The sequence below is a fragment of the Mus caroli genome, chromosome 15, assembly GCF_900094665.2.
Source record: "Mus caroli chromosome 15, CAROLI_EIJ_v1.1, whole genome shotgun sequence".
In the NCBI taxonomy this organism is placed as follows: Eukaryota; Metazoa; Chordata; class Mammalia; order Rodentia; family Muridae; genus Mus; species Mus caroli.
Window position 1 is genome coordinate 79,362,414 of NC_034584.1, and position 25,172 is coordinate 79,387,585.

Consider the following 25,172-nt stretch of genomic DNA (forward strand, 5'->3'; position numbering starts at 1 on the left):
GAAATTGGCGAACTGTTTTCCAAAGTGACTGCACCATGTCCCCTTCTTGCCTGAAGTAAGTGGAGTCCATGTTCCACCACTCCCTAGCCTTTGCTGTGGTCACTTTCCAAACTTTGGGCCAGACTGGTCTTGGCATGTTTTTTTGTTTGTTTGTTTGTTTTTGTTTTTTCGAGACAGGGTTTCTCTGTATAGCCCTGGCTGCCCTGGAACTCACTTTGTAGACCAGGCTGGCCTCGAACTCAGAAATCTGCCTGCCTCTGCCTCCCGAGTGGTCATGTTTTTTTATAAGCATGATCCTCCTGTCTCAGCATCTGGAGAAGCCTTGATTACAGACATGTGCAGACGTAACCTAATTTGTAGTCATCTTTTAATTGGAGCACATATTCCAATGATATTTCATGTAATTATATTTGAGTTTATAATCTTTTAGAAGTTAATTTTATGTAGTGTTGTTTTGATGAGGCATATTAATTTTATGCTTAGAATTTCTTTTTCTTTTCTTTTCTTTTTTTCTTTTTCCCAAGATAGGTTTCTCTGTATAGTCCGGGCTGTCCTAGAACTCACTCTGTAGACCAGGCTGGCCTTGAACTCAGAAATCTGCCTGCCTCTGCCTCCCAAGTGCTGGGATTAAAGGCGTGTGCCACCACTGCCCTGCTCATGCTTAGAATTTCATTGTGAAGTGAGACTCTTAGACAATCTATTAGTCAGACACTTTCTTCCTCTCTCTTCTCCCCTCCCATCTCTCCTTCTTCCCCTTCATGCCTCTCTCCCTCCACCCTCTTATCCCCCTCTTTTGTCTCTCCTCTCCCTCTCTCCCCTGTTCTATAACATTGGAATGTTTCTTACTAAGATGTATTTATTCACTATGTTGAGTCTGTTATCTTCAGCTTTTACTTTTTTTTATTCCTAGCTTTTCGTTGTGGCCTGCAGTTTTTAGGCAATGTTGCCTCACGAAATGAAGATTCCCAGTCCATTGTTTGGGTCCATGCCTTCCCAGAACTCTTCATGTGAGTATGATGTTAAGATTTTTTTCTGTTGACTTCTGAAAAGATCATGGTTATAGTTCCATTTATATGAAGTTCAAAAGCAGGAAAAACAACACTGCAGGAGTCAGCTCTCTCCTTTCACTCTTGCTGGGTTCTGGAGACCAAGCTCAGGTCATCAGACACCCTGACTGGCTGAGTGATCTCATTGGCCCACATCACTCTTTTAACGACAGGGTCTCACTTTGTAACTCTGGTCTAGAACTTGATATGTTGACCAGGCTAGGCCTTGTAACTTACAAGAGAGCCATCTGCCTTTGTCTCCTGAGTACTGCCATCAATAGTGTATATCACCATGCCTGAGTCGTGAAGTTAACGCGAGGACAAAACCCAAATGTTGGGATGAGCCATGACATAATTCATAATTAGTAACTCACTAAGTAGGTGATAGGCTCTAGGAATTGTGTTATGGCTCTTGACCCCAAGTTCTTCTGTTTCAAATCTGTCCCTTATGACCATGATGTACATGCTTACAGTCTTTTTACATTTTTCGACTGTTTGTTCTTTCTAACAAGAATAAACACCTTTAATGCTTTGGAAATGTGATCATTTCTATTTTTCTCTATTCAAATGTTAGTTTCAATTATGAGTCCTAAGTCAAATGTAACTTTTTATTGTCTTTTTTTGAGATTTATTTTTACTTAATTATATATATATGTGTGTGTGAGTACATGTCTGTAGGTGCATAGTATGTAGCAGCAAAGTTGCTCTCAGCCAAGCCTGTTAGTTCCCTTGGAGCCTGAGTTACAGGCAGCTGTAAGCCGCCATGGGTACCTGCTAGGAACCTTGGATCCTTTGCGTGAACAATTTATGCTTTTAGTCACAGAACCGTCTCTCCAGTCCCATTTTATCGTATCTTACTGTTGTATTTGCTGCTTTTATAGCCAAAGATTATGCTTTTTCCACAGCATTATTACCTGTATTATATCCTAAAATATCAATGTAAACTAACTTCGCTAAGGATTATCATTATTAATGTCACAGTCATATTTACCATCTTGATACTTGGACCAAGTGTCTCATCTTTGTTTGTAGGTCTTGCTTAAACCATCCAGACAAAAAGATTGTTGCCTACTGTTCCATGATTCTGTTCACATCTCTTAATGCTGAAAGGATGAAAGACCTGGAAGAGAACCTCAATATTGCAATTAACGTCATAGAAGCTCACCAAAAGCACCCGGCGTCAGAGTGGCCGTGAGTATCCTGCTAGGAATTAGATTGCTTCAAGGACATCCTTAACAATCGTTTTCCTTATGAGGTTTGGTGATACATTGAGCCAGGGTTTGCTGTGTTCTCTAGGCTGGGTTTGAAGTTTCGCTCTTCTGTCTCAGCCTCCGAGTGGCTGAGATTATCACCACCTCTGGCTTATTCCAACCACTAATGTATTGATTTGTTTACTTCTTGTGATGCGGAGGAATTGAGTTCACATCGACAAGTGCTCTCCCACTGAGCCCCAATCTCAACCCCTTTGTAGTTGAGGCCTGATAGTTGTTTTGAGGATGTGAAAGAGATACAGCTTGAGCTTGACAAACTTGAAGTATAGGATAGGGTGGTGGGGGCAGTTTTGATGTGTGAATGAACATAGTAGAAATGACTCAGCCCATTTGGAGACCGCTGTGACCTCAGCAGATGGTTCATTATAGATCAGAAGTTGGTATATGTCAGTATTGTGTAAATGAGACACTTGTTGCTGTCCACATTATCTCTCCAGACAGAGCGTCTGATTTCTCTCTGGTTTCTTTTAGATTTCTTTCCGTTGTTTTTTAGGAGTTAATGTCATCTCAGCATAGGTTTTTTGGAGTTTGTTCCTTTTGGGATCCTCCCAACTTCTTGAGTCTGTTGGTGTGCTGGTTCATTTTTGTCAGCTCGACACAAGCATAGATCTTGGCTGGAAAGAAGGACTCTCAACCAAGGAATTGCCTCTGCAGGCCTGTCCTGTCTGCAGGGGATTTTCTTGATTGCTAATTGATGAAGACAAGGGCTCAGTCCACTGTTGGTGGAGCTATCGCTGGGCAGCTGGGCCTGGACTTTATAAGAAATGTAGTTGAGCAAGCCAGGGAGCCGTGTTCCTCCATGGAACTGTCCCAGTGCCTGCCTTGAGCTACTGCACTACACTGGCATCCTTTGTTGATGGACCGGGAAGCTGCTGCATAAACCCCTTCCTAGTCCACATTGGTTTTGGTCAGTGTCCTATCACAGCACCAGAAAGCAAACAAGGATAGTGGATGTTTGTCTTTCTTGAACTTGTGTTACGTTTTCAGAAGTATCTGATGGAATATTTTTTAATCCCCTGTCCTTTGACCTTTCTTTCAGGACTCAGTGTCAGGAATACACAGGTCAAGGTGATGGCCTGTTTTTCCAGCCTAGTAAAGATAATGGGTGCAACAGCCACTGTAGCTTAGATAGTTTGTTACTTACAGGCACAGGCTGCTTTTATCTTGTGAGCGCAGGAAGAACAAAGGACCCTGAAATACCTCTGAGTATCTGTCTCACAGTATCCTGCTGTAGGAAAGAGCCTCTCCCCCTCTCCCAGGCCCATCATCACAGGGTGTCAGTATACTCAGATGAGCCGCTTCTCAGGCTTTGCCTGTGTGGCTGCGTGGGAGGATACAGACAGTCCAGGTGCTCTGCTGGAGCCGTTTCCCTCCCTGTATTCGCCGAGTGTTCAGTAGTCACCCTTGGTTGGTGTCCTCAGGATGTGCCACCTTGATGTTTGAGAGTTCCCCACTGGGAGGTGGGGCTCACCATTAGAAGATGTTGGCTGGCCAGCAACGCTGGGGAATCTACCCTGTTTTTACCTTTCCAGTGCTGGGATAATAAATTACACCATTACACACCTTCTTCTTATTTATCTATTCATTTCTTTTCCACATACCTTTTCTTGGATGTTAGGGATTGAACTCAGTTGAGCTTGGGCTGCGAGTACTTTACTCACTGACCATCTCCTCAGCCAGTGTCCTACACTCCTGAGGATACAGATGCCCATCATCTTGTTTGTTTGTTTTGTTTGTTTAGTCTCTCTCTTAGTGCCAGCATTGATGTAATGCCAGTGTTATTTTTAATGTTATGGTCTTGATTAGCATAAATTTTGAAGCCTGAAACTGAGGCATCCTATGCTCCTTATCAAGATTTATGTCTCTTGCATTCCTATGTGAATAATAGCACCATCATTTTAGTTTTAAAAAGTAGGTCTTCTGTACAGAACTATATTATTTTGTGGGGTGGAGGGGTGGGCAGCCGCTGTGGCACTTTTGTGGCGTTAGAGGACAGATGTTACGGATTGGGTTTCTCTTACCTTTATGTAGGTTCTTCTTGGGGTGTCCTTCCACCCCAGGGATTGAACTCAGGCTGTCAAGCTATCTCAGGAGGAGCCTTTTCCAGCTGAGCCACCTCACTGAGCCTTCTGCTCCATTTCTGATTCTTGCCCCTTCCTGTTTTGGCTTCTGCTATAGCATTGCTGCTGCGTGATTTGGGTTTTGTCACTTCTAAGATGGAATGGCGATAGATTATTGACTTAGGGCCCAAGCATTTACAGCCATCCATTATTCTCTGTAAGAACTGTCTTAGCACACTGAATCTTTCTGTGCTGTCCTTTCCTTTTTGTTCATTTCAAGTTGAATCCATTGGTTATTTAGGAGTTTGATTTTCATGTATTTGTGTATTTCCCAAATCCTGTCTTGTTACTAATTTTTAATTTTATTCCACTGTGGGTGAACACTCTTTGTATGATTTCATTCTTTTAAAAATTATCCAGTTTGTTTATGGACCACTATACCATCATCATGGAGAATATTCTGTATATACTTAAGATGAGTGTGCTCAGCTGGTTTTGCTAAGTGTCCCAGCAATCCAATTTCTTTCTTTTGAAACATGATCTTCTTATGTATCCCTAGCTGCCCTTGAACTAATAATTCTTCCTCTCAGCCTCTCAGGCGCTGAGGTTACAGATGTGCCACCAGCCAGTCTCCTTTCAGTTCTGTCAGGTTGTGGGCCTGGTGTCAGGCTCTGTTAAGTGTGTACATGTAATATCTGTGTATATGGCCATTACATACATCATCATGTAGTATCTGCATTTACAGTAGTTAGGTCATCATGTGTTCATATTTACAGTTATTACATTATCTCCTAACAAATTGATCTGTTTTTCATTTCATTTCGTTTTGAACTCATCAAAAGTGTTGTTCACATATTTTTTTTCTTCTTCACATTTTAGTAATCTTTTCCTATTAATCTAAGTGTCTGGATTTTCTTCTCACAATGGGCAGTGTGATCAGGACTTAGGTGGCCTTCTGGTATTTGAGCCTTTTAAATTAAATATTATTATATTGAAGTTCTAAATTTAAAATTGTTTACCTCTTTGAATAGCATTTGTATTTGAATTACCATATGCAAATAAACAGCCGCTGATATGTGAAACTCTTACACATTTACCTTGGACAACTCCCCTCAGTGTGCACATGCAGCACCTGCGTCACTGAGGAGAGCCCTCAGCGTCAGCTTCCCTCCAGTCAGCTTGTAGCAGAGCTCTGTTTATTTGGTAGGTATTTGAGGGGTAGCTGGGGCCTGTATCTTATCAGCTTGGAATAAACAACCAGGCTCATCATGGGCAAACACAGAATCTACTTCAGAGTACCTCAGAAGCTGTCAGGGGTCAGCAGCTGGAGTTGGCAGGAACCGAAGGGGGAGTTCGTCCTCAGCTGACAGCTCTGCAGCTCTCCTGCTGCATCTGGCTGAGAACTGTCCAGGAGCCTCATAAACTGTTTTACTGTCAAATCTGAACTGGTTCTGAAAGTCAGAAAGGATCCACTTTCTGCCCCCTTCCCCTTGCTTGGCCGTGCAGATGGTGAGAAAGAGCAGTAGCTACGTGCGGATTTTTTATCTTCTCATGTTTTCTCTCTTCTTAGAAAGGTGTAAGACTATGATAAGAGCTCCAGATCTTTCTCTTGGGGTGTCATGGGGTAACATCAAAGTGTGGGCGAGAAAGTTTTGGCACTGCATTTGGCTCGAGTAGTTGGATAATGTCTTTTTCTATATTTTGGGTTTTTGTATGATTTTGTTTTGAATTTTTCATAAATTTTCCATAGTATAAAAATCTTGCAGATAAAAAAGCCATCATACACCCAAATTAACCAGACCCCAAAATCTATACATCTCAGTGAACTTCTTTACATTTTGAATGGCCATTCTGAAGCTGCAGAGCTTCACCCTGCAGTTTGTATGCTCACCTTTAGATGGATTTATCCGCTTACCCCCGCCCCTGAACCCAAAATATCTGCGGCAGAATTAGAACTGGAAAAACACCTAGCATTTTATATCCTCTAATAGCTCAGTCCGTCACCTACATTCACCCCTTCTTCCTTCCCCAAGGCCCGTCCTTTCTTGTTGTCTATGTATTATGCTATACCCACGTGTACATGTGTTTGCATATGTATTATTGGCTAGATTCTACATCTGAGAGAATGTGGTTTTTTTCCTTTCTGAGATTTTGTGACCTCAAGTAATAAAATATTCTAAGTCCATCCATTTTCCTGCAATTTTTCTTACATTTTTCTTTAGAGTTAAATAAATTCTTTAGCGTCAGTAAAACATCAGTAAACATGGGGGTGCAAATATCTCTCTGGCAGGGGGTGGAGATTGCTGCTTCTATGCCCAGGAGTAAAATAGCTGGGTCTTATGGTAGCCATAGCTCTTTCTCTGCTGTTTGGAGAGTAAATTTAGAAGTAAAAGTTGTTTTCTAATTGCTGGTACAGCATTTGCAGTATTGTGGGTTTTGGGGTAGGGGTGTCATGGAGGATCATAGGCACATACTGTCATACTTGACTGAATATTGTGTTTTTACAAATGTTCTCGTGAGAAAAGTTTTGATTTCCACATCTAAATTATGTATGAATGGGCTTTAGCATTCCAATTTTACTTCTGAACCTAGCTTGGAATGTATGGGTTCCTCTTACTCTGAGTACCTCTTGCTTTGAGAACCTGGCTTAACTAATATAGATACTGTTGACATTATTATTATTCATTATTCTTAGAAATAACTAAATGAGTGATTGACATCTTTAAAGATCTATAGAAGAACTAGGATAGTAGTTTATATTGTTTTCAGAGGTGGTGGTGTTGGGGCACCAGGCTTTGTGTAGGCAGTGGCTGCTGAGCTACATCTCCAGGGCTGGATTTTATGTTTAAGTAGAGGACAGTGTGGTGGTCATTGATGTGAGTCATTGGATTATCACACTCACTGACATTTTATTTGTTAACGAGAGAGTAAATAAATGGTGTATTACTACTTTATAGTCAACTTGTATTACTAGAACAGTGTTTATTGAAATCATATTTCTTAGTTCCTAAATCTTAGAGATACCTTGTGTTAGATACAGCTGAGAACTGTTAATGGTGTTCAGTCTTTTTAGATGCCACAGAGGTACTTTGAAGAGATATGCTTATAATCTTTGCCTCGGGCTTCCATAGTCCTCTCTCTAGTCCAGATGAGCACCGTGCCTGACAGTGTGGATGTTTTCTCGGTAACTTGAGTACTCTTAAAGAGGGGAAAATCAAGCCAGGATTCATCACGGCATTGTTGGCATAGCTTGAACAATATGACATGTCCATTTTCCTGCCTCGTCTTACAGCAGTAAGCTTCGGACTAAAACAGAGAGTTATGTTTCCTGTCTAGATCTGACAGTGTCACTGAATGTCATGTCCCTGTTCACGGTGAAGTCTGTCAAAGCTGAAGTAGACTCGCTTTTCTAATTGAACCCACTGAGTTATTTTCTTAAAACTTTCACATGAAAAATTGGAGAAAAGAATATTTCAAGGCTTCTTCCCTCTTGATATTGCTAAGAAAGTAATTTATGAACCTCGTAAAACATAAAAGACCCCAGTAAACCTGGGCCTGGAGAGATGGCTCAGGGGTCAGAGCACTTGTGCTCTTACAGAGGACCTGGGTTCAGTCCTCAGCTCCCACATGGTTGCTCACTGCAGTCTGTAACTCTAGTTTGAGAGGATCCGTCACCTTCTTCTGGCTTCTGTGATTAGTCATACATGTGGTGCATATGCATACTACATACATATATATGTTCATGTATATACACACAGGCAAAAGAACATATGCATAAAAATAAGTATTTTTAAAAGATTACAGTAAAAAAGTTGAATTAAATGAAAGGCTTTTCTTTTTTATGAGATAAGTTTATAAAATAGGTGAGGACGTGTATGTTTTATTGTTTGTAGTAACCAAATTTCTCTTCCTTTTCCCTGTAGGTTCTTGATTATTTCAGACCACTTTCTGAAAAGCCCGGAACTGGTGGAAGCTATGTATGGCAAACTCAGCAACCAGGAAAGGTAATTCCCTGCCCCCAAAGCAGATGGTTTTGACTCTTTAGCATTCCATAGAGTGTTCAGTAGCTCGAATGGAGTTTGCATCGTTTGTTTAGCATCATACCAAAACCACAATAGGCAGTGATGTATATAGGATTTATATAGAATTTATATAGAATTTCAGTCTGATGCTATTATTTAATAGAAGCATGTTAAAGAAATAAAAATATGCCGGGCAGTGGTGGCGCACGCCTTTAATCCCAGCACTTGGGAGGCAGAGGCAGGTGGATTTCTGAGTTCAAGGCTAGCCTGGTCTACAAAGTGAGTTCCAGGACAGCCAGGGCTATACAGAGAAACCCTGTCTCAAAAACCAAAAAAAAAACAAAAACAAAAACAAAACTCAACTTTTAACAACAAAATGTTGCAGTTCCTTAATTTTATAACAATTTCAAGCACGCATTGTAGTGGTCTCTTTGTATGTGCATATCACTAGTTTGATTATTTAGAATATTTATTGCTATGTTTATGGTTTTCTGGTTGATAGTTCACACAAAGTAGTGTGCCTTTATTGTAGTGAAAGAACATTTACAAAGCCTCGTCATACTCAAGCTAGTAGGCAGTAGAGCGTAACCCAAGTGGCATGCCTCCTACCACGGGGCGTGCTGTGGCCTTCGTGCTGACTGACTCCAGCCATTGCAGGAAGGAAACACTCCCTGTGTTTACTGTTGTGTGTCTACGCTGATGTAGAGTTGGAGAGGAGGGTGCTAGGAATCGCGGGTGAAGTGGAAGCTTGGTGCCCCGTTGTCTCCTGAGGAAGAGCGGATGCAGATCATTAGGACTAAGTCAAGAGTTTCCCTCAGCAGGTTTATGTGACGAGTTCATTTTTCTCCTGTGCATGGAGAATGCTTGGGAAGCAAGTAGACAATGTGTTACTCAAAATGTTCCCAGGTTCTTTGAGTCAGATGAGGAACCATACTGAGAGCTGGGACGTAGAAGAATCCTTGGGGTGTCAGACTGTGTCTCTAGCCCAGCTGCATTAGGACATCGGATTGGTTCAGGGGCTGTCTACATTTTAAAATATATCTGTGGATCAATTACTAAAACAGTGCCGTACTGAGCCTCAGCTGGTGGCTCCTGGGGCATGATGGTGAACAGCAAGCCCACTCTCTGCCCCTTGTGCTGTGGGCAGTAACTGCACCATAAGTGTTGGCTTCTGTCTTCTTTACTCAGGGCCTGGAATCTACTGGGAACAGATTCTTTTGAGAGGGAAGTTTGAACAGGCATGTAATCGGTTTGTTTGGTATGATTCGGTAATAATGAGAGCCAGTGTGATGCAGTGCCTGCTCCCCATTCCTGCTGAGTGGTATAATTGTTGGCAGGTTAAAAGGCTGCTCTTCTGAGGTGGTGTGTACAGCGCTTAGGTTATATTGTGTGTACAGCACAGGAACAAAGGGCAGCTGGTGTTTGGGTGGCTCACTCATTTGATCTTTCTAGAGCTCTGTCTCATCCAAGCAAAGGGAAAGAAATAGCGGTCACTTGATGGAATTATTATTGTAGATACCTAAATAGATGATATATTAAGGTCCCAGAGCTTGCATAGTTAGAAGTCAGTAAATATGAAGGGAATGCCCCTTCCCCAAGTCTCTTGTTGTATTGCCAAAGCTGGTCTCAGGCTGCCTTGGCTTCCCAAAAAGTGTTTTAGGGGCTTGAGACTGTAGTCTAGCTTCTGGGCCAGTGTGAGGTACTCCTCCATGATTGGGAGCAAAGTGGCATATTTCCTGGTGGGCTGGAGGGAGGGACGGGGGCCATGTAGAGCCTTCAAAGGCGTGCCTTTACTGATCTACTTTCTCCACCTAGGCCCACCTCCTAACATTCTCCCATCTCCTAAATGAGTCCCTAGTTACCAGCTAGGGACCAGGACTGTGCGGTGAAGTGGTGTTTGTACAAGTGTCTGAGGGCATGCCTGTGCATGCATGTGCATGCGGAGATTAGGGGGTGATATTGTCTTCCTCAATTACTGTCCAGCTTCTTTCAGTTCATTCGATCATTTATTTATTCATGCATAGGGAGATTCTTTCATTGGATCTGAAATTCATAGCTTTGGCTAGGCTGGCTCTCTGGCCAATCTGCTCCCAATATCTGTCTCTGCCTTCAGCACTGGGGTCACAGGCATCTAAGGTCATGCCTGGGTTTACTGATGTGCTAGGAATTAAGGCTCAGCTCCTCTTGTTCTCACAGAAGTGCTCCTCAGTCCTGGTGCTAAGGTGTCACTATGTGAACTGGTAGTATTCACACTAATGCCACCACTGTCCTTAGGTCCTCACAGTCACTGTGACTTGGCATTGTGCTGGTGTTTTCAGGGTTAGGGATCTGTGTGTCTGGGCAGTGCTTCCTGAAGTTACAGAGGTCACTCTTACTCAGCCAGCTGGTTCTGCTCTCTGTCCATCTGTCCATCTGTAGGTACAGATGAGGTTTGTCAGCACCACTCAGTGCCTCAGTGTAATGCACTCACTGTTCTGGGTTAGTACAACTTAGGGCCTTTGAGGCGTATCATATTGAACAAATTACACTTTTGGAAAAGTTCAAATCTAAATTGAAAATTTGCTGGAAAATTTTGAATTTATAGATACTTTATTTCTTGTTCTAGAATGTTCATAGAATATTCTTCCTCCCTCTTACCCTTGCTCTTGGTCCTCACTAAAACCTTTCCAGGATTGCATATATGTGACAATAACAACTGTAGCCTATTTCACTTTAAATATAACTAATAAAACAGGGGTGTTTTTCTTTGTTTGTTGGTGGGTTGGTTGGTTGGGGGGTTGCTATAGAAAATTTTCCTAAGTGTTTTGCAAGTTCATTGCTTAAAAAAAAAAAAAAAAAAAAAAAAAAAAAACAGAGGTCACACTTCTGAGAGAGAGAGTATGTGACTATTTGGTCACAGGCGAATTAGAAACAGAGTCGTCATGCCAGCTAGTGACTTAGAATCATGGGCGCTCGGCTCGGAAATGAGAGTGTGCTTAGGGAGCCTCAAGAGGCCTAAGCGGTAGTTTGTGGGTTAGGGGAGGGCAACAAGTCTTTGAATCTGATGTGGAATGATTCTGCTAACCCTTAAGCTAGGTCTAGTGGCTTTCCATCCTTGTGCCTGAGTAAATAACATGATAAAGAACATTTGTTAGACCGTGTGCTTGTTTTCAAGGAGGCAGAGTCACGTACCACATCACATTTGGCTCCATAATGAACCTGGTGTACCAGTCATCCCATGAGACTATAGTGGAATATAAAATGCTCCTGATGTCACAGCTGTGGGATGATCGTAGCCACTGTAATGTCATACAGTGTCTTACATGACTTTGAGAGTCTAGTCAAAACCTAGTTTCCCCCAGTTGTCAAAAATACAGCAAGCACAATTATGTCTGGTGCCTAGCACTTGAGATCAGGACTAGTCTGTGTCTAGCATACAGTTGACTGCTTTACAGTAGTAGAGTAAACCCACGTTCTGGGTTAGCAGGCCACAACTCATTCATGCCATTTCATTTTCCTTTATTATTGTTATTATGTGTGTACACATTACACACATGCATGTATGCGTGCACATGGGGGTGTGGGTACCACTGGGTTACAGATGTTTCTAGATTGACATCGTTAATGTAAACTAATTATATTGCTTGTCCTGTTGAGGTTTGTGAGGATTAAATAAGATAATGTGTGTAGTACGTGGATCAGTGTTAAATAGTGTATACGTTTGATAGCTCACTTCTTAAAACTTAAATTGGCAACCTTTATGAAATGTTGAATTATTTTAATGTTAAAAGTGATGGGTATGAAAAAGTTCTTGCTGCTATTAAGTCACATAGAAGAAACCTAAATTTTTTTTTAAACTGGCAATCGACAGGTTTATTAATAAAAGCTTTTCCTAGGTAGATATTAAAATAAGGTTAAAAAAAGAATGAGACTAACTGTTAAACTGTCATTCTCAGCATTGCACAGCAGACATGTTATGTACTCAAGTGGAACCCCTCTGTTTTTCAGGATCACACTGTTAGACATAGTGATAGCCAAGCTAGTGGGTGAGGAGCAGCTGACAAAGGATGACATCTCTATATTTGTGCGCCATGCCGAGTTGATTGCAAACTCATTTATGGACCAGTGCAGGAATGTGCTGAAGTTGACCTCAGAGCCTCACACCGAGGATAAGGTAAGGACACAGAACTGGGCCTGGAGGGGAAGAGCAGACAGGTTTTCTAGTTCATTCAAGATGTCTATGAGATTTCTTTCTTAAAAGGTTTTCAAGATTTGTCTTTATTTATGTGTGTGTGTTTTGTTGCCTGTGGAGGCCAAAAGAAGGTGTGAGATCCTCTACCCGAGAGTTACGGGTGACTGTAGGGCACCTAGGTGAGTGTTAGGGACTGAACGAGGGTCTTCTGGGAGAGCTCTTCATTGACGACCCATCTCTCCAGCCCCTATCAAGGTTTTAAGTGAACTCTCTGAGTGATAGATGGCTTTGTTAGAGAACTTAGAAACTATAGATTAGGGGGAACCCTGCCCACATTAATAGCTTGTAAAATAACTCTGTTGATACTTTTAGGCATAGATCCACAGGCATGTGTTAAAGACACATACTTAGATGGGTTTTGTGCCATTTGCCTGTCAGTTCCATAGACATTGAACACACATTCTGAATGAGTTTATGGATGGGTCATCCCTGTAATGAGACGTGGAGATTGTTTCTGCTTCTGCTCACTGCCCCCCTTCAGTGCTGTAGTCACGTTACATAGTCACATCGTTGTTAAGTGCCCCTACTCTCCTGCTGCTCTTACAAAGGCCCTGAGCTAGCTTCCCAGTGCCCACTTGGCAGTTGACAACCATCTATAATTCCACTTTTCGGAAATGTAACATCTTCTTGGACTCTGAGGGCATACAGCAGGCAGGCGAAATCTCATGCATATAAAAGAATAAATCTTTTAAAATAAGACATAAAACAAACAAATAACTTCTCAATACAGGTTTCTGAGCTGTTTTTTAAAAGTTTATTTTTCCTACCTAGGGTAGGGGCTTTCTAACTCCACCCCTCCCACACCATTCTACCTCCTCCCCCAGTTAACCCTGGTCACATTCTCCTTTCTTGACCCCTTCTCTACTAAAGGCTATGGAAACTACTTGGCAGTAATTCTATCTACCTTTTCACTGGAAAACCTCTGCTTGGACTGTTTCTTTGGCCTTTCTTTGAGTTAAAGTCAGAATTGTTCTCTCTTTGACACTGCTCAGTAGCAGAATAGAAGCAGCTCTGGGACCAAGTGGAAGATGACCCTGAAGCAGCATGTGAGCAGGTGGATAAGCTAGACTAGGGCGCCATTTCTGTGAGATTTAGAGGTAGGTTAGACTCGTGGAGAATGACAGAGAACAGGTCACATGCTCGCTGAGACTTAAGTCAGGGGTCAGCATAATTTCGCAGGGACACAGGCAACTTTTTGAAATGTTAGTCAAAGCTGTGTAGTTTGATAGGCTCTGTTTTGTATACTTAAAGGTATGTATTGCATGTAAGCCATGCCTCAGTGAATCAGATTTTAAATACGTTTTAGTAGTTGATGCTGGAGTGCTGTTGGCAGTGGTTTGGTGCGTGAGCTTGGACTCCAGAGTGGACCCTCCCTCAGCATGGAAAGGTGTGCAGCGAGGCAGAAACGAGATCCTGGTGTGCTCTGGGCAGTGACGTGCGAGCCTGGGAATTTCTTCACTTGTGGCGTAATTGAAGTCATGTTTGTGGTACTTTGTCACAGTGGGAGTGCACTGCCTTCTTTGTGGTTGAATTCAAAGTCAGTTGGTTATTGTCTTGATTGCCTTCAGGTAGACATGAATTCTCTTCCTGTAAAAGAAAAGAGGACATCGCAGCACTGGTTTACCTTTCCCCAGAAAGGACAATTGCTTTTCTTCCCAGCAGGGGGAGCAGTGAGGTGTGGTTAGAAAACATTTAAAACTTAATTTTCTAGGAAACATAAAAAAAAATCCCTTCAATATTTGTTAAATCACATCTGACTTTAAATTGTTCACAAGACCTGTGTTTAAAGTAATTTTAGTATTATAGTGGGATACGCCTGCTCTCTCTCTCTCTCTCTGTACACATGTGTGCAGGAGTGCGTGCATGTGCGTGCGTGTGAGTGTGTGTGATGCGTGCAGGAGATATGCACATGTTCATGTGTGTATATGAAGAAGCCAGGGCAGATGTCAGGTGTCTTCCTTTAGTGCTTTCCATCTTACTGTCTTGAAGCAGGGTGGCGTATTGAACTGGCAGCTTGCCTTTTGGCTCGGCTGATGGGCTTTGGATCACTCTGGGTCTCCTGTCTCTCCCTCAGTGCTGGGTTCTTGGCACATGCAGTGTTTTCACATGGCACCAAGGAGTCAAACTCAGGCCCTCAAGCTTGCATAAGCTCTCGCCCGCTGATCCATTGCTCCAGCCTCGAAATTTTTATGGAGAAAAATTTATATTTTCCCTTCAAATGGTAGTTTCTGTAAGGGAGGAGGAAGCATGCACATTTGCATGTACTATACTCTGAGATAGAAGTGGGGATGAAAAGCTACAGTAGGCTTGAAGGAGACCCTTGTCCAGTACCATGTTCTCAGTCCTAGGCTGGAGCTGGGTGGTGCTGACTGCTGAGAGTCTGTTGTTCCTTCATAACTAGGTATTTATGGCCTGGTGTCGGTTGTCAGGGTTATCGTGGAAGTTAGTGAGTGCACACCAGGGCTCTCTGCCTTGCCTCTGACAGCCACTGGCCAGCACGGGTACCACCAGTGATTTCTTAGGAGGTCAAGACAGTTAATGCAATTAATAACATTTTTAGAAGACTGACTGAAAATAGCTGTATTTGTCGAGGGTTTTTTGTGTGTAGGTTGACAACACTGAGGCTTTCTTCATAGGCTTCTTTGCAGAAGTCGTTGAGTGTTGAGCGTCCAGGCTGGCCCTTTGCTGTACTTTATCTGCCCATCTCCAGGTCTGACGCAGATGTCGTCTGTTTTGGCGTAGGCTAAGGTTGAGTTTACTGACTCTTAGTTACTCATCCTGAGCCTCGCCTTTCCTTTGAAAGGTTTCTATTTCCTGATTCCTGTGCAAATCAGAATTGTCGTTAGGTGGCGGGGTTTGTAGTCATTTGGTTCTTGCAGCCCCATGTTAAGCAACTTTCTGCAGTAGCAATTAGTATGAGCCCATGGAATGAGTAAGAATGGTATCTCTGACGGCACGGACTGATAAGGATCATGGTTTTGCCCTTTCACTTTTGCTCATATTTCACTTTTCTGTAAACAGTTCTTTAGCTGATGTCAGTGAAACAAAGTTAAGAAGTTTCTGGTTTGCCCAGCTCCCCCCTCTGTTCTGCAGAGCCATTTGTGTATCAGTTTGTGTTGTACAAAGGCTTTCCTTGTGTGTTCGCCCCTTACGTTGCTCCGTCTCCTTTTCACAGTGGTGAGTGCACTGTTGTCTAGCGTGGCTTTTCCACACATGTGGCTGTTTCTCCTTCCATTTGGATACAGGTAGATTTACTGGGTGTGTTTTTCTTTTTGGCCTTTACAGATTTTGTAATCATTTACTTACTAATTTATTTATTGGCCCTGTAAGGTGCGGCATGTGTATGTGCCTGCAGGAGTGTGGAGGTCCTAGGACAACTCAGGAGGAGCAGTTCTCTCCTTCCAACCTGTTGATGTCGGGTGTGGGGCTTGGGAACGCGAACCTTTATCTGCCAAGCGTTCTCAGTGGCTCTGCTGAATGTCAAAAGTTGAGGGAGGTTTCACTATTTAGGCATAGTTATTTTTCTCCTAGATTCCATGTTACTGACAAAAAGGAAGTCAGTTTAATCCCACCTAACATATCCCCATTTAAGTTATTGAGTTTCTTGTATTAATTATGCTAACATTATTTTTGGTATATCACTTAAAAATTATTCTTTTGGCTGGGTGGTGTTGGTGTTGCATACTTTTAATCCCAGCACTTGAGAGGCAGAGACAGGTAGATCTCTGAGTTCAAGGCCAGCCTGACCTACAGAGTGAGTTCTAGGTCACCCAAGACTACACAGAGAAACCATGTCTTAAACATAACAAAACAAAATTCTCTTAAGGGCTGGAGAGTTGACTCAGCACTGATAGCTTGTACTACTCTTTCAGAGAACCTAAGTTTAGTTCCCTGCTCACAACTGTCTCTAAGTAAGTGCTTTTCGGTTCTGTGGGCACCCACACATATACCTACACACATACCCACATACACACACACACACACACACACACACACACACACACACACATATAAAATTAAAGATATTAAAACTTACTCTCTTGAAACTAAGAGTAAAGCTAGGGCTATGGAGATAAGAACTGCTTGCCATTTTGGGACCTGAATTTGATTCCCAGAACTGAATGTGAAAAGGCCCAGTGTGGTGGTGTGCTCTTGTAACCCCAGCACTGAGGAGGCAGAACACAAGAGCTTTGCTGCCTGTTTGCTGCAAGAGGACACATAATAACATACAACCCTGCCCCGTGATGGCCGATAGCAGCCCTTCAAGGCCATTCCAGCAAGTATATTCCTCTCTGCACCTCTTAGATGTGTCACTCACATGGCCTTTGTTAGAGCAGTTTATTCTCTCGCTGCTCTTTATAATGGACAATGTTGAAATTCTGGTTCCTAGGAAGGAGGTTTTTCTTGTCGTTTTAGGAAGCCTTGGTTACGATTCGGCTCCTGGATGTCTTGTGTGAAATGACGTCCAACACTGAGCTTCTCGGCTACCTGCAGGTTTTCCCTGGCCTGATGGAACGCGTGATTGGTGAGTGAACTGGCACACACATGACTTCCAGTTAGGGAATCTTTGACATACTCTGTGGTATAAGTTCAAACTCAAGCCCTTACCTTTGGTGTTTTCACTTGCGATTCTTTGAACTTTTCCTTGGATGGAATTATGGTATAATGATCACAGCTCAGATTGCTCAAGCTGAGGCCTCATTGTTCCTTCTCCGATGTGGTCCTGCGTTGTAGTGTGATGACTAAGCAGGCCCTTCTGCAGATACCTCCGGTGTCCCCTCAGAGGAATGTTTGCCATGAAACTGAGGATGGGGGTTTGCAAATGACAAGGTTGAGTTTTGTAAACTTATTTTACCAAAGTTTTATTTATTAAATCTGATAATAGATTTTCTCCAGCTATACTTTTGAGAACAAAGAACAGTGTTTCACCCACATTATAGATTTACTCTTAAAACATGAAGCCTTTTATGGTTAGGAAGACATTGTTTGAAGCATTACTGACTTTACTCAAAAGCTGTTTACGAATTAAGTTTACTAGAACCGTGGTTTGTGTGGATACCCACCCCTAGGTTTTGCTTGTCAACGTCCAATGCTTTCCTTAAAGAAAAAAAGTCAGGTACTTTTTCATAGATGTCTTTATATCCACAAATACAGTTGAGCTAGCAGTGATCTGTAGAGGGCACTTAGAATTCCATCCCAGAATTATATGTTTTTGGATTTTCAAGACAGGGTTTCTTTGTGTAGCCCTGACTGCGCTGAAGCGCACTCTGTAGACCAGGCTGGCCTTGAACTCACGGAGATCCACCTGCCTCTGCCTCCCAAGTGCTGGAATTAATGACATGTGCCATCACATCTGACTGACAGAGTTCTATTTAGAGTGCAGTACTTTTACTGATAATCAGATTAAGTTACCAAACAGGGACTCACTCTGAAGCTAGGACAGATGTAGATTGCCATCCATCTCTGCCCACTGAGCTTCTGTGCATCTGATTGCTTCATGTAAAACTGTGAAAGTGATGTCTGCATTTAATGGGATTATTCAGAGGGTTAAATAAAATAATATGGAAAATGTGTAAGTCCTGTTTCTATAGGCTGACAGACTGTCTGTTTCTATAGGCTGCTAGGGATATTCATAGTATATAGCAATATTATTTCTTACGATTATAGCTAATGTCAATCCACGGCTGAGTTTTACTATTTGGCTGTTGAGAAAGCTCTAAGTCATTACTGACACCTGCTGTGATTTACGCTTACTTCTAAGTTATCACATTAGCTTTTGTGTAGATCAATTGAAATCAAAAATTATTTTGTAAGAAAAAATAGTTGCAAAATCTTAGCTAAGTTTCCTTTGTGCATAGATAGAAAGGCCAAGTGAGGCTAATTGTTATGGTCAGACTTTAAAGACATGAATGTAAAGGGAAAGAAGTGGTCTGGTTCTTGTTACTGCTGCTGTATTTCTGGCGGTGAGGATGAACTGATGCCACTAGGCAAGGGCTCTCCTTTGTCCCTCACACGAATCATTATTGAAGACGGCTGGCACATACTTTATTTTAATCCATTAGGTTTGTTTATAGAGAACTTAGATACTATGCTAATTTCTTACGGAAAATGAATTATACTCATTTGCTCTAGATGTTTTACGAGTGATTCATGAAGTTGGAAAAGAAAGCACGAACATCTTCAGTCCCTCAGACTCTCTAAAAGCAGAGGGTGACATCGAACACATGACTGAAGGGTTTAAGTCTCATCTCATCCGTCTGATTGGAAATCTGTGCTACAAGAATAAAGAAAACCAAGACAAAGTAAGATTATTTCTTGGTGTGCCACATATAATTGTTGAAAATATGCCGTTTAGAATTTAGACTATCTTCTCTCTGGGCAAGAGGGCATATAAAGTTCTTATGTGAGTTCTTAGAAAAATTGATTGGAAAGAATATCTATAGGTTAATATGTAACATAAATAGAATATTACATATTTTTTCTACAAAGAAGCACAGTATGTCATACTTGAAATTTTTACCTTATTTTAGTGCTGTGTGTGTGTGTGTGTTTTACATGTATAGTGTGAGGCGTGTAAGCACATGTTTGCCAGCACACGCATGTGAGGTTGCTCTTCTCCTTTCAACATCCATTACGGAGATCAAGCTTAGGTTGAGAGGCTGTGCACAAGTGCTTTTTATCTGCTGAGCCATGTGGTCAGCCCCGTACGTCGCATTCTTTTACCTTAGGGTCTGTATTTTTATAGTTTTGCATTGTTGTTCTCCTGAGTGTATTTGGGGCGTTCTCCTTTCTTGTAAGTTAGTAATGTTTGTCTGAAGTCTGTTTATTGAAATCTGTGTTATGGTGTAGGGAGCAGTCAATAAAACAAAAGCAGAGACAAGCCAGGCAGAGGCGAGTGGATCTCTGTGCAGTCCTAGGCTGGCTAGAGCCGGAGTGAGCTCTGCTCTCAAAAACCGAACAAAGAACAACAGCAAACAGTGATGAACAAGGTAGGAAAGTTTTCTAGGGCTACACATTTCAGAAACATGGAGCCAAGCGTGCTGACACACACATGGTATCCGTGCCCTTGAAGGACCCTGTCCCAGAGAGGGGGGGGGAGGGGAGGGGAGGGCAGGGGACGGGGATGGGGGAAAAAAACCTGGCCTTTCCTGTAAGGAAAAACCTTGGCATCCTCCGTCTCTGGGTGAATAGTCCCCTGACCTAAGTCTTTTAAACTAGGTCTTTTAAGTCACATACAAACCTGGCAGGCTCCAAGCAGGTAAGCTGTGGATAAAATAATTATTAAAATCTGAGTTGTCAGACTCTAGAATTTACATTTAAGTCAACTAAAATAAGTGTTCACACAAACAAACAAATAATACACGTTAGAGGAATATAATGTAAGTAAGAGTCCCATGGCATAGTTTATACAGTGCCTAGCATCCAAAACAAAATCACCCGACCCACATCAAAATGTACCCTATTGTTAAAAGAACTGTTAATCAAAAGAAGCTGACTGCAAACCAAGGATTTTAAAGGAGCAGTAATTGTGAATGGACAATATGTATTATATGAATGAAAAGATATAATAAAAATAGAGACTAAAAGACATAGAAATTCTAGAAATGAAAAATGTAGTATCTGAAATTAAAAGGTTTATGAATTCTTAACAGTACCACAGAGATGGTAGGGAAGTGTGCATACTTGATTCGATAGTAGGAGTCATCCCTTCTGAAAAGGATAGGGAGGGGGTAAGAGTGAAAGCACAGAGAGCCTTGGTAATATGCCACAGTTGTTAACCGTTCTCACAGTCTGTTACATGCTAGTGGGTTATGCTTTGTCCAGTGTGTGTGCAATCAGGATATTCCTCCTCACAGAGCAGGCATGTATCTCCAACCACTGACGCCCTCTTGGAAACTTACTACACTGATCTTTGTAAAGAGCTTTAATAGAGAATAAGACACTTTACTTTTAATAACCCAATGCCAAAACAAAACAAAACAAAACAAAACAAAAAACAACCCAATGCCCTTCTTTAGGGGCACGGCACAGGTGAGTTCTTCTGTCAGTGATTATTTTGTTGCTAGTTTGGAGTGGCCTCTTACAGGAACATGGTGTAGTAACCCTTAGGCTCATGAGATAGTTCCTAAGAGTCAGCAGCAGGTTGCACCTTAAGTAAATGTGGAGTGTAGCCAAGCGCTATGCAGGGGCTCTGGGGCCCGCGGGAACTTGCTTGTGTGTTCTCTAGTAGAGCAAACACTCTGGAGAGCGTGAAGGATTCATTCTTTGAGTGTGAGAATGCCTCTCTACCCCAGTGTCTTTCCTGTGCTAACAAAAGGCTAAAACCTGAAAGTATTACTGACCCCTCCTCCCTTCTGTTCCGGAAGCGTCTTGATTCTTGTAGCTCACTCCTGATTCCAGTTGGATAGTAAAATGTATTTTCCTTGCTTATTTTTTCCTGCAAGGGATTAAGTTCAGTAGCTTTCAAAAACTTTTGTTACAGTTCTAGGGAAGTGGCTGGGGAATAGTTCTTTATATGTGAGTCACTTGTTCCCTGTCTGTTGTTTAGGTGGCTTGTTTGGCTTCTATGTAAATTGGAGCCTTCGGATACATCTGGCTTTAGATTTCCCAGACTAGATACAGATGCAGGGTAGGGGGATTTGTCTCATCTCATTTAAAAGAAGAAAGGCACGGATGGTTTCTTTGTTCAGTGCTGCATGGCTGCATCATGTCTTCTTACAGGTTTGTCAGCTCCAACCTCTGAGCAGCCTTGCAGAGCAGGTTTTGCTGGGGACGGCAAAGGAGAGGCTGTCCAATGGTGTGTTGGCAGAACCCAGAGTAGAATTTAGATTTGTTTTCTTGAGAATTCCCAGATCTGTCCCTGGTCTCCTGCACTCTAATGTAGACTTCCTGAAGATCACCAGCCCATAGACCATCCACCTAGACCTTTCAGCTCCTTCTGGGTTCACATCCAAACCTCTGGTGGTTCTTTTATCTCTGTTTCTTCTTCACTTCTCCATCAGGTGTGGATGTCCTCAACCTTCAGGGCATTCTTTGGTTGATGAAAGTTTGCCTCCTGGGAGGTTCCATTCTAGGAATGTTGTGAGAATTCCTTTCCTGGGGAAGCAGCTATCTTTTCTCTACAAGCTCCTAAGAACACACCAAAGTCTGATCCTGGGGAATCCACAGTTCACCCAGAGAACCAGGGAAATTTGGGGGCTTACTTTGGGTAAGAGACTACTAGTAAGAGTGGGGGACTCCAAAGCATTAGCACCCAGAAATCTTGGCTTCCCCATGGCTTCATAGATGGAGTTCCTACCAGTTTGCTTTCCCAGCCTATATACTCTAGCACCTCCGGAAGCTACTTGCAGTTAGGGCAGAATTTCATACAAATGACTGGGAGACACAGGAGGGGAAGAATCTCCCTCTCTAAGGGTAGAGAAGTCATCTTCCCTCTAATGACCTCCGTGAGGGCTCTTGCAAGCAGGCACAGCTTGTGAAAAATACAGTTGTTTTGCTTAAAGGATTGTGTTCTGTAAGGAACATCTGGGGATCTTGCCTCTGACCCACCAAGCTATTGACAAGAGGAACTTTGGTAGAATCTTTATACAACGCACAGAAGCCTTTTGAACCCTACTCGATTTCTGCTTGTCATATAAAGTCATTCATTGGAATGGCATGTCCAGCAGCTGAGTAAGGCACTTCTGTGGCCTTTCGAGTTTCCTGCCTTTTGCATCTGCATTGGGTCACTAGAGCTTACTCTGAAAAAGGTTGACAGAACAATTGTTACCATTAGTTTCTAATGGAGAAATCAAGGCTCAGGGAGATTTCAGTGTGATTTAACTCAACTGAAATTTGAATCAGTTTGAATGCAAACTTGATGCTGTAGGTTCTGAAGATGATGTTGTCAGTAGGGCTAACATGTGCACTGGCACTATTACTTAACAATTGTGTTACAGAGGCCTGTCAGAGAGGATCTGAAAGGCTGTCTTGTATTCTAGGGTGGCCATCCCAGAATAGTTCTCTCTGGTAAAGCTGGAACACCAGGACATAGAGTTAGTGGGATGGGAGATCATCTCCCTCTGTTTCTGCACCTTTGGACAACCTGCTCAGAAATGTATGGAACTCAGCCCTCCCTGGGTCACGCTGTGGCTCTGATGTTCAGGTTGCTGCTTGAACTATAAAAGTCTGGCCTTCTTTACCAAGTCATGGCAGAGGTGCTCCTAACCTTCCCAGCGTCCCCTTACTCTGTTTTCGGCCCTCCATTGCATGGCACTCCTTTGCTATAGCTGTAATGATTAGTTTACCTTTAACCCCTGTGGACCAGATGGAGAGCACCTCTGTTTGGGTTTGTATTGTAAGAAGCACATGGATATTAATGCTGTAAACACAAACCATTCTCTGCCTTCTTTGATAGAACCTGATTCAACTCTCAAACCACAGTTACTTTCTCTTCTCATTCTTCTGCTTTTTACTATTGTTGAAGCTTCTTTAAATTTGAAGAAAAAAAGTTTTTAATTCTTAAAGCTAAATATACTATTTGAAATATCTGGGAAGATGAACCAGTTTGTCTACTTTTTTTTTTGTCCCCAAAGAAAAATGTCATTGACTAAAGTACATGTACTTGTTGCTTGTGGGGTGCATTCTGCCGAAGGCTCCCTGTCAATGGCTGTCAGTTCTTCCTTCTTTCCCTCCTGCTACCTCTCCACCTTGTAGCAATTCCCAGCCTTGGTGCTGGTGCCTGGTCACCTCTGTTGACATATGTGCACATATTGCCTGTATCAGTTCATTTAAAGACAAGTCAGGCCGGGCAGTGGTGGCGCACGCCTTTAATCCCAGCACTTGGGAGGCAGAGGCAGGTGTATTTCTGAGTTCGAGGCCAGCCTGGTCTACAGAGTGAGTTCCAGGACAGCCAGGGCTACAGAGAAACCCTGTCTACAAAAAGAAAAAAAAAAGGACATCAGTCAGTACTGTGTGAGGTTCAGGGTGTGAGGAAGGTGCATGGCCTTCTGTCCAGAACTGTCCTTTAGGACAGAGGTTCTTAAACATCTGTGACCATAAAAGCACATTTGTCAACTTTTTGTTCATTGTGTTATGCCTTTAAAACTTGTACCTGGTAATTCGTAAGTGAAGGTTTATCTTTTGTGATCTGTAATTTTTAAAATTAGAAGTGTAGGTTACTCTACAGTTGTACAGTGCTGTAGGTCCCCAAGTATTTCCAGACATGCATGTTATCTGCTTTGTCTTTCGTCACTGTCCTCTTCCAGCCTGCAGTCCTCCTGCTGATCCCTCCCCGTCTTCCCCATGATGGTTCTTTTTAAACGTGTCCTCTCCATATGCATGTAATGTTGTCACTCGCGATCAGACATAGGCTCTCGTGGGTGGTAGGCAGACTCTACCTCTGAGCGGCATCAGTTGCCCAGTAACAGTTTATGGTAAAAGCTAGATGTTGTAGGGGCTGGACAGAGATGGCTTGACAGTTAGGATTGCACTGCTCTTGTAGAGGACCCAAATTCTGTTCCTAGCACCCATGTTAGGTGGCTCACACCTGCCTGCAACTCCAGCTCTAGGGGGATTTGAGATCTCTGGCTTCCTCAGCTCCTTCACTCACGCACATAGAATTAAAAATAAAGTAAATCTTTAAAAAGTTGTTGTATGTTTACTACAACAATATGGAGTGTGCTCCAGGAATCATTTGCTAAACAAAGACTAGATAAAAGAAACAACTTTACACCTGAAAACTAAAATTCCTTTAAATTCTGAATTTTGAGATAACTTACAAGCCTTTTATGTTTGAGATTTATTTAGTTGCTTAGTCAGTGTGTGTGTATTTGAGGGCATGTGTGTCACTGTGCATGTAAGGAGGTTCTGTCCTTCTACAGTATAGGTCCTGTGGATTGAATTCAGGTTGTTAGGCTTGGTAGCAAGCAAATTTACCCACTAAGCCACCTCGCCAGCCCTGTTTGGGATATTTTAATACATTCTGACCTAGCATATGCCTTAAGCCTTTTTGTGTGGTTCAGTTTAGTGTCTTTTTGTATGCAGTGCGGCAAGCCTTTCAGATTCTCACATTCAGAGCAGGCTGGCAGGTCAGTCCTTTACAATTCCCTCCTGTGTAACATGATTTCAAGCAGGGTGCTTACTTAGTGAGTCTGAAAACTGGAAACAAATTTATGGCTTGGATTTCAGTGCCCAAGCTGTTTCTTTGAGGCTGTTTTTCTTCGAGTCAGTGACTGCTCATTGTCCATCAGTGCTGACTAATGATTGATTGAATAACGACTGGATTAGCATGTGCTAATATCTTCCATTGAGCCGCTGTAGCATAGGCCAGGGTTCCAGAGTCCTTACTGTCTGCCATGAGAAGGGACACTTTCTATAATCTTTCCCTGTACTAGTGTCATGTGGACTTCCCACCTCTTTTCCCTTTCCTTTCCTTTCCTTTCCTTTCCTTTCCTTTCCTTTCCTTTCCTTTCCTTTCCTTTCCTTTCCTTTCCTCTTCCTCTTCCTCTTCCTCTTCCTCTTCCTCTTCCTCTTCCTCTTCCTCTTCCTCTCCTCCTCCTCCT

At 42.5% G+C, this 25,172-nt stretch overlaps 1 protein-coding gene across 1 annotated transcript in view; it reads left to right on the forward strand.

Annotated features, from left to right (window-relative positions):
• Atxn10 (ataxin 10) overlaps window positions 1-25,172 on the forward strand; it is a 124,922-nt gene that overhangs the window by 35,691 nt on the left and 64,059 nt on the right. The window contains exons 4-9 of the mRNA XM_021183843.1: window positions 911-1,007; window positions 2,079-2,237; window positions 8,301-8,381; window positions 12,387-12,552; window positions 17,047-17,155; window positions 18,763-18,932. Of these exons, the coding sequence (XP_021039502.1) occupies window positions 911-1,007; window positions 2,079-2,237; window positions 8,301-8,381; window positions 12,387-12,552; window positions 17,047-17,155; window positions 18,763-18,932 (782 nt within the window). The remainder of the gene's footprint in view (window positions 1-910; window positions 1,008-2,078; window positions 2,238-8,300; window positions 8,382-12,386; window positions 12,553-17,046; window positions 17,156-18,762; window positions 18,933-25,172) is intronic.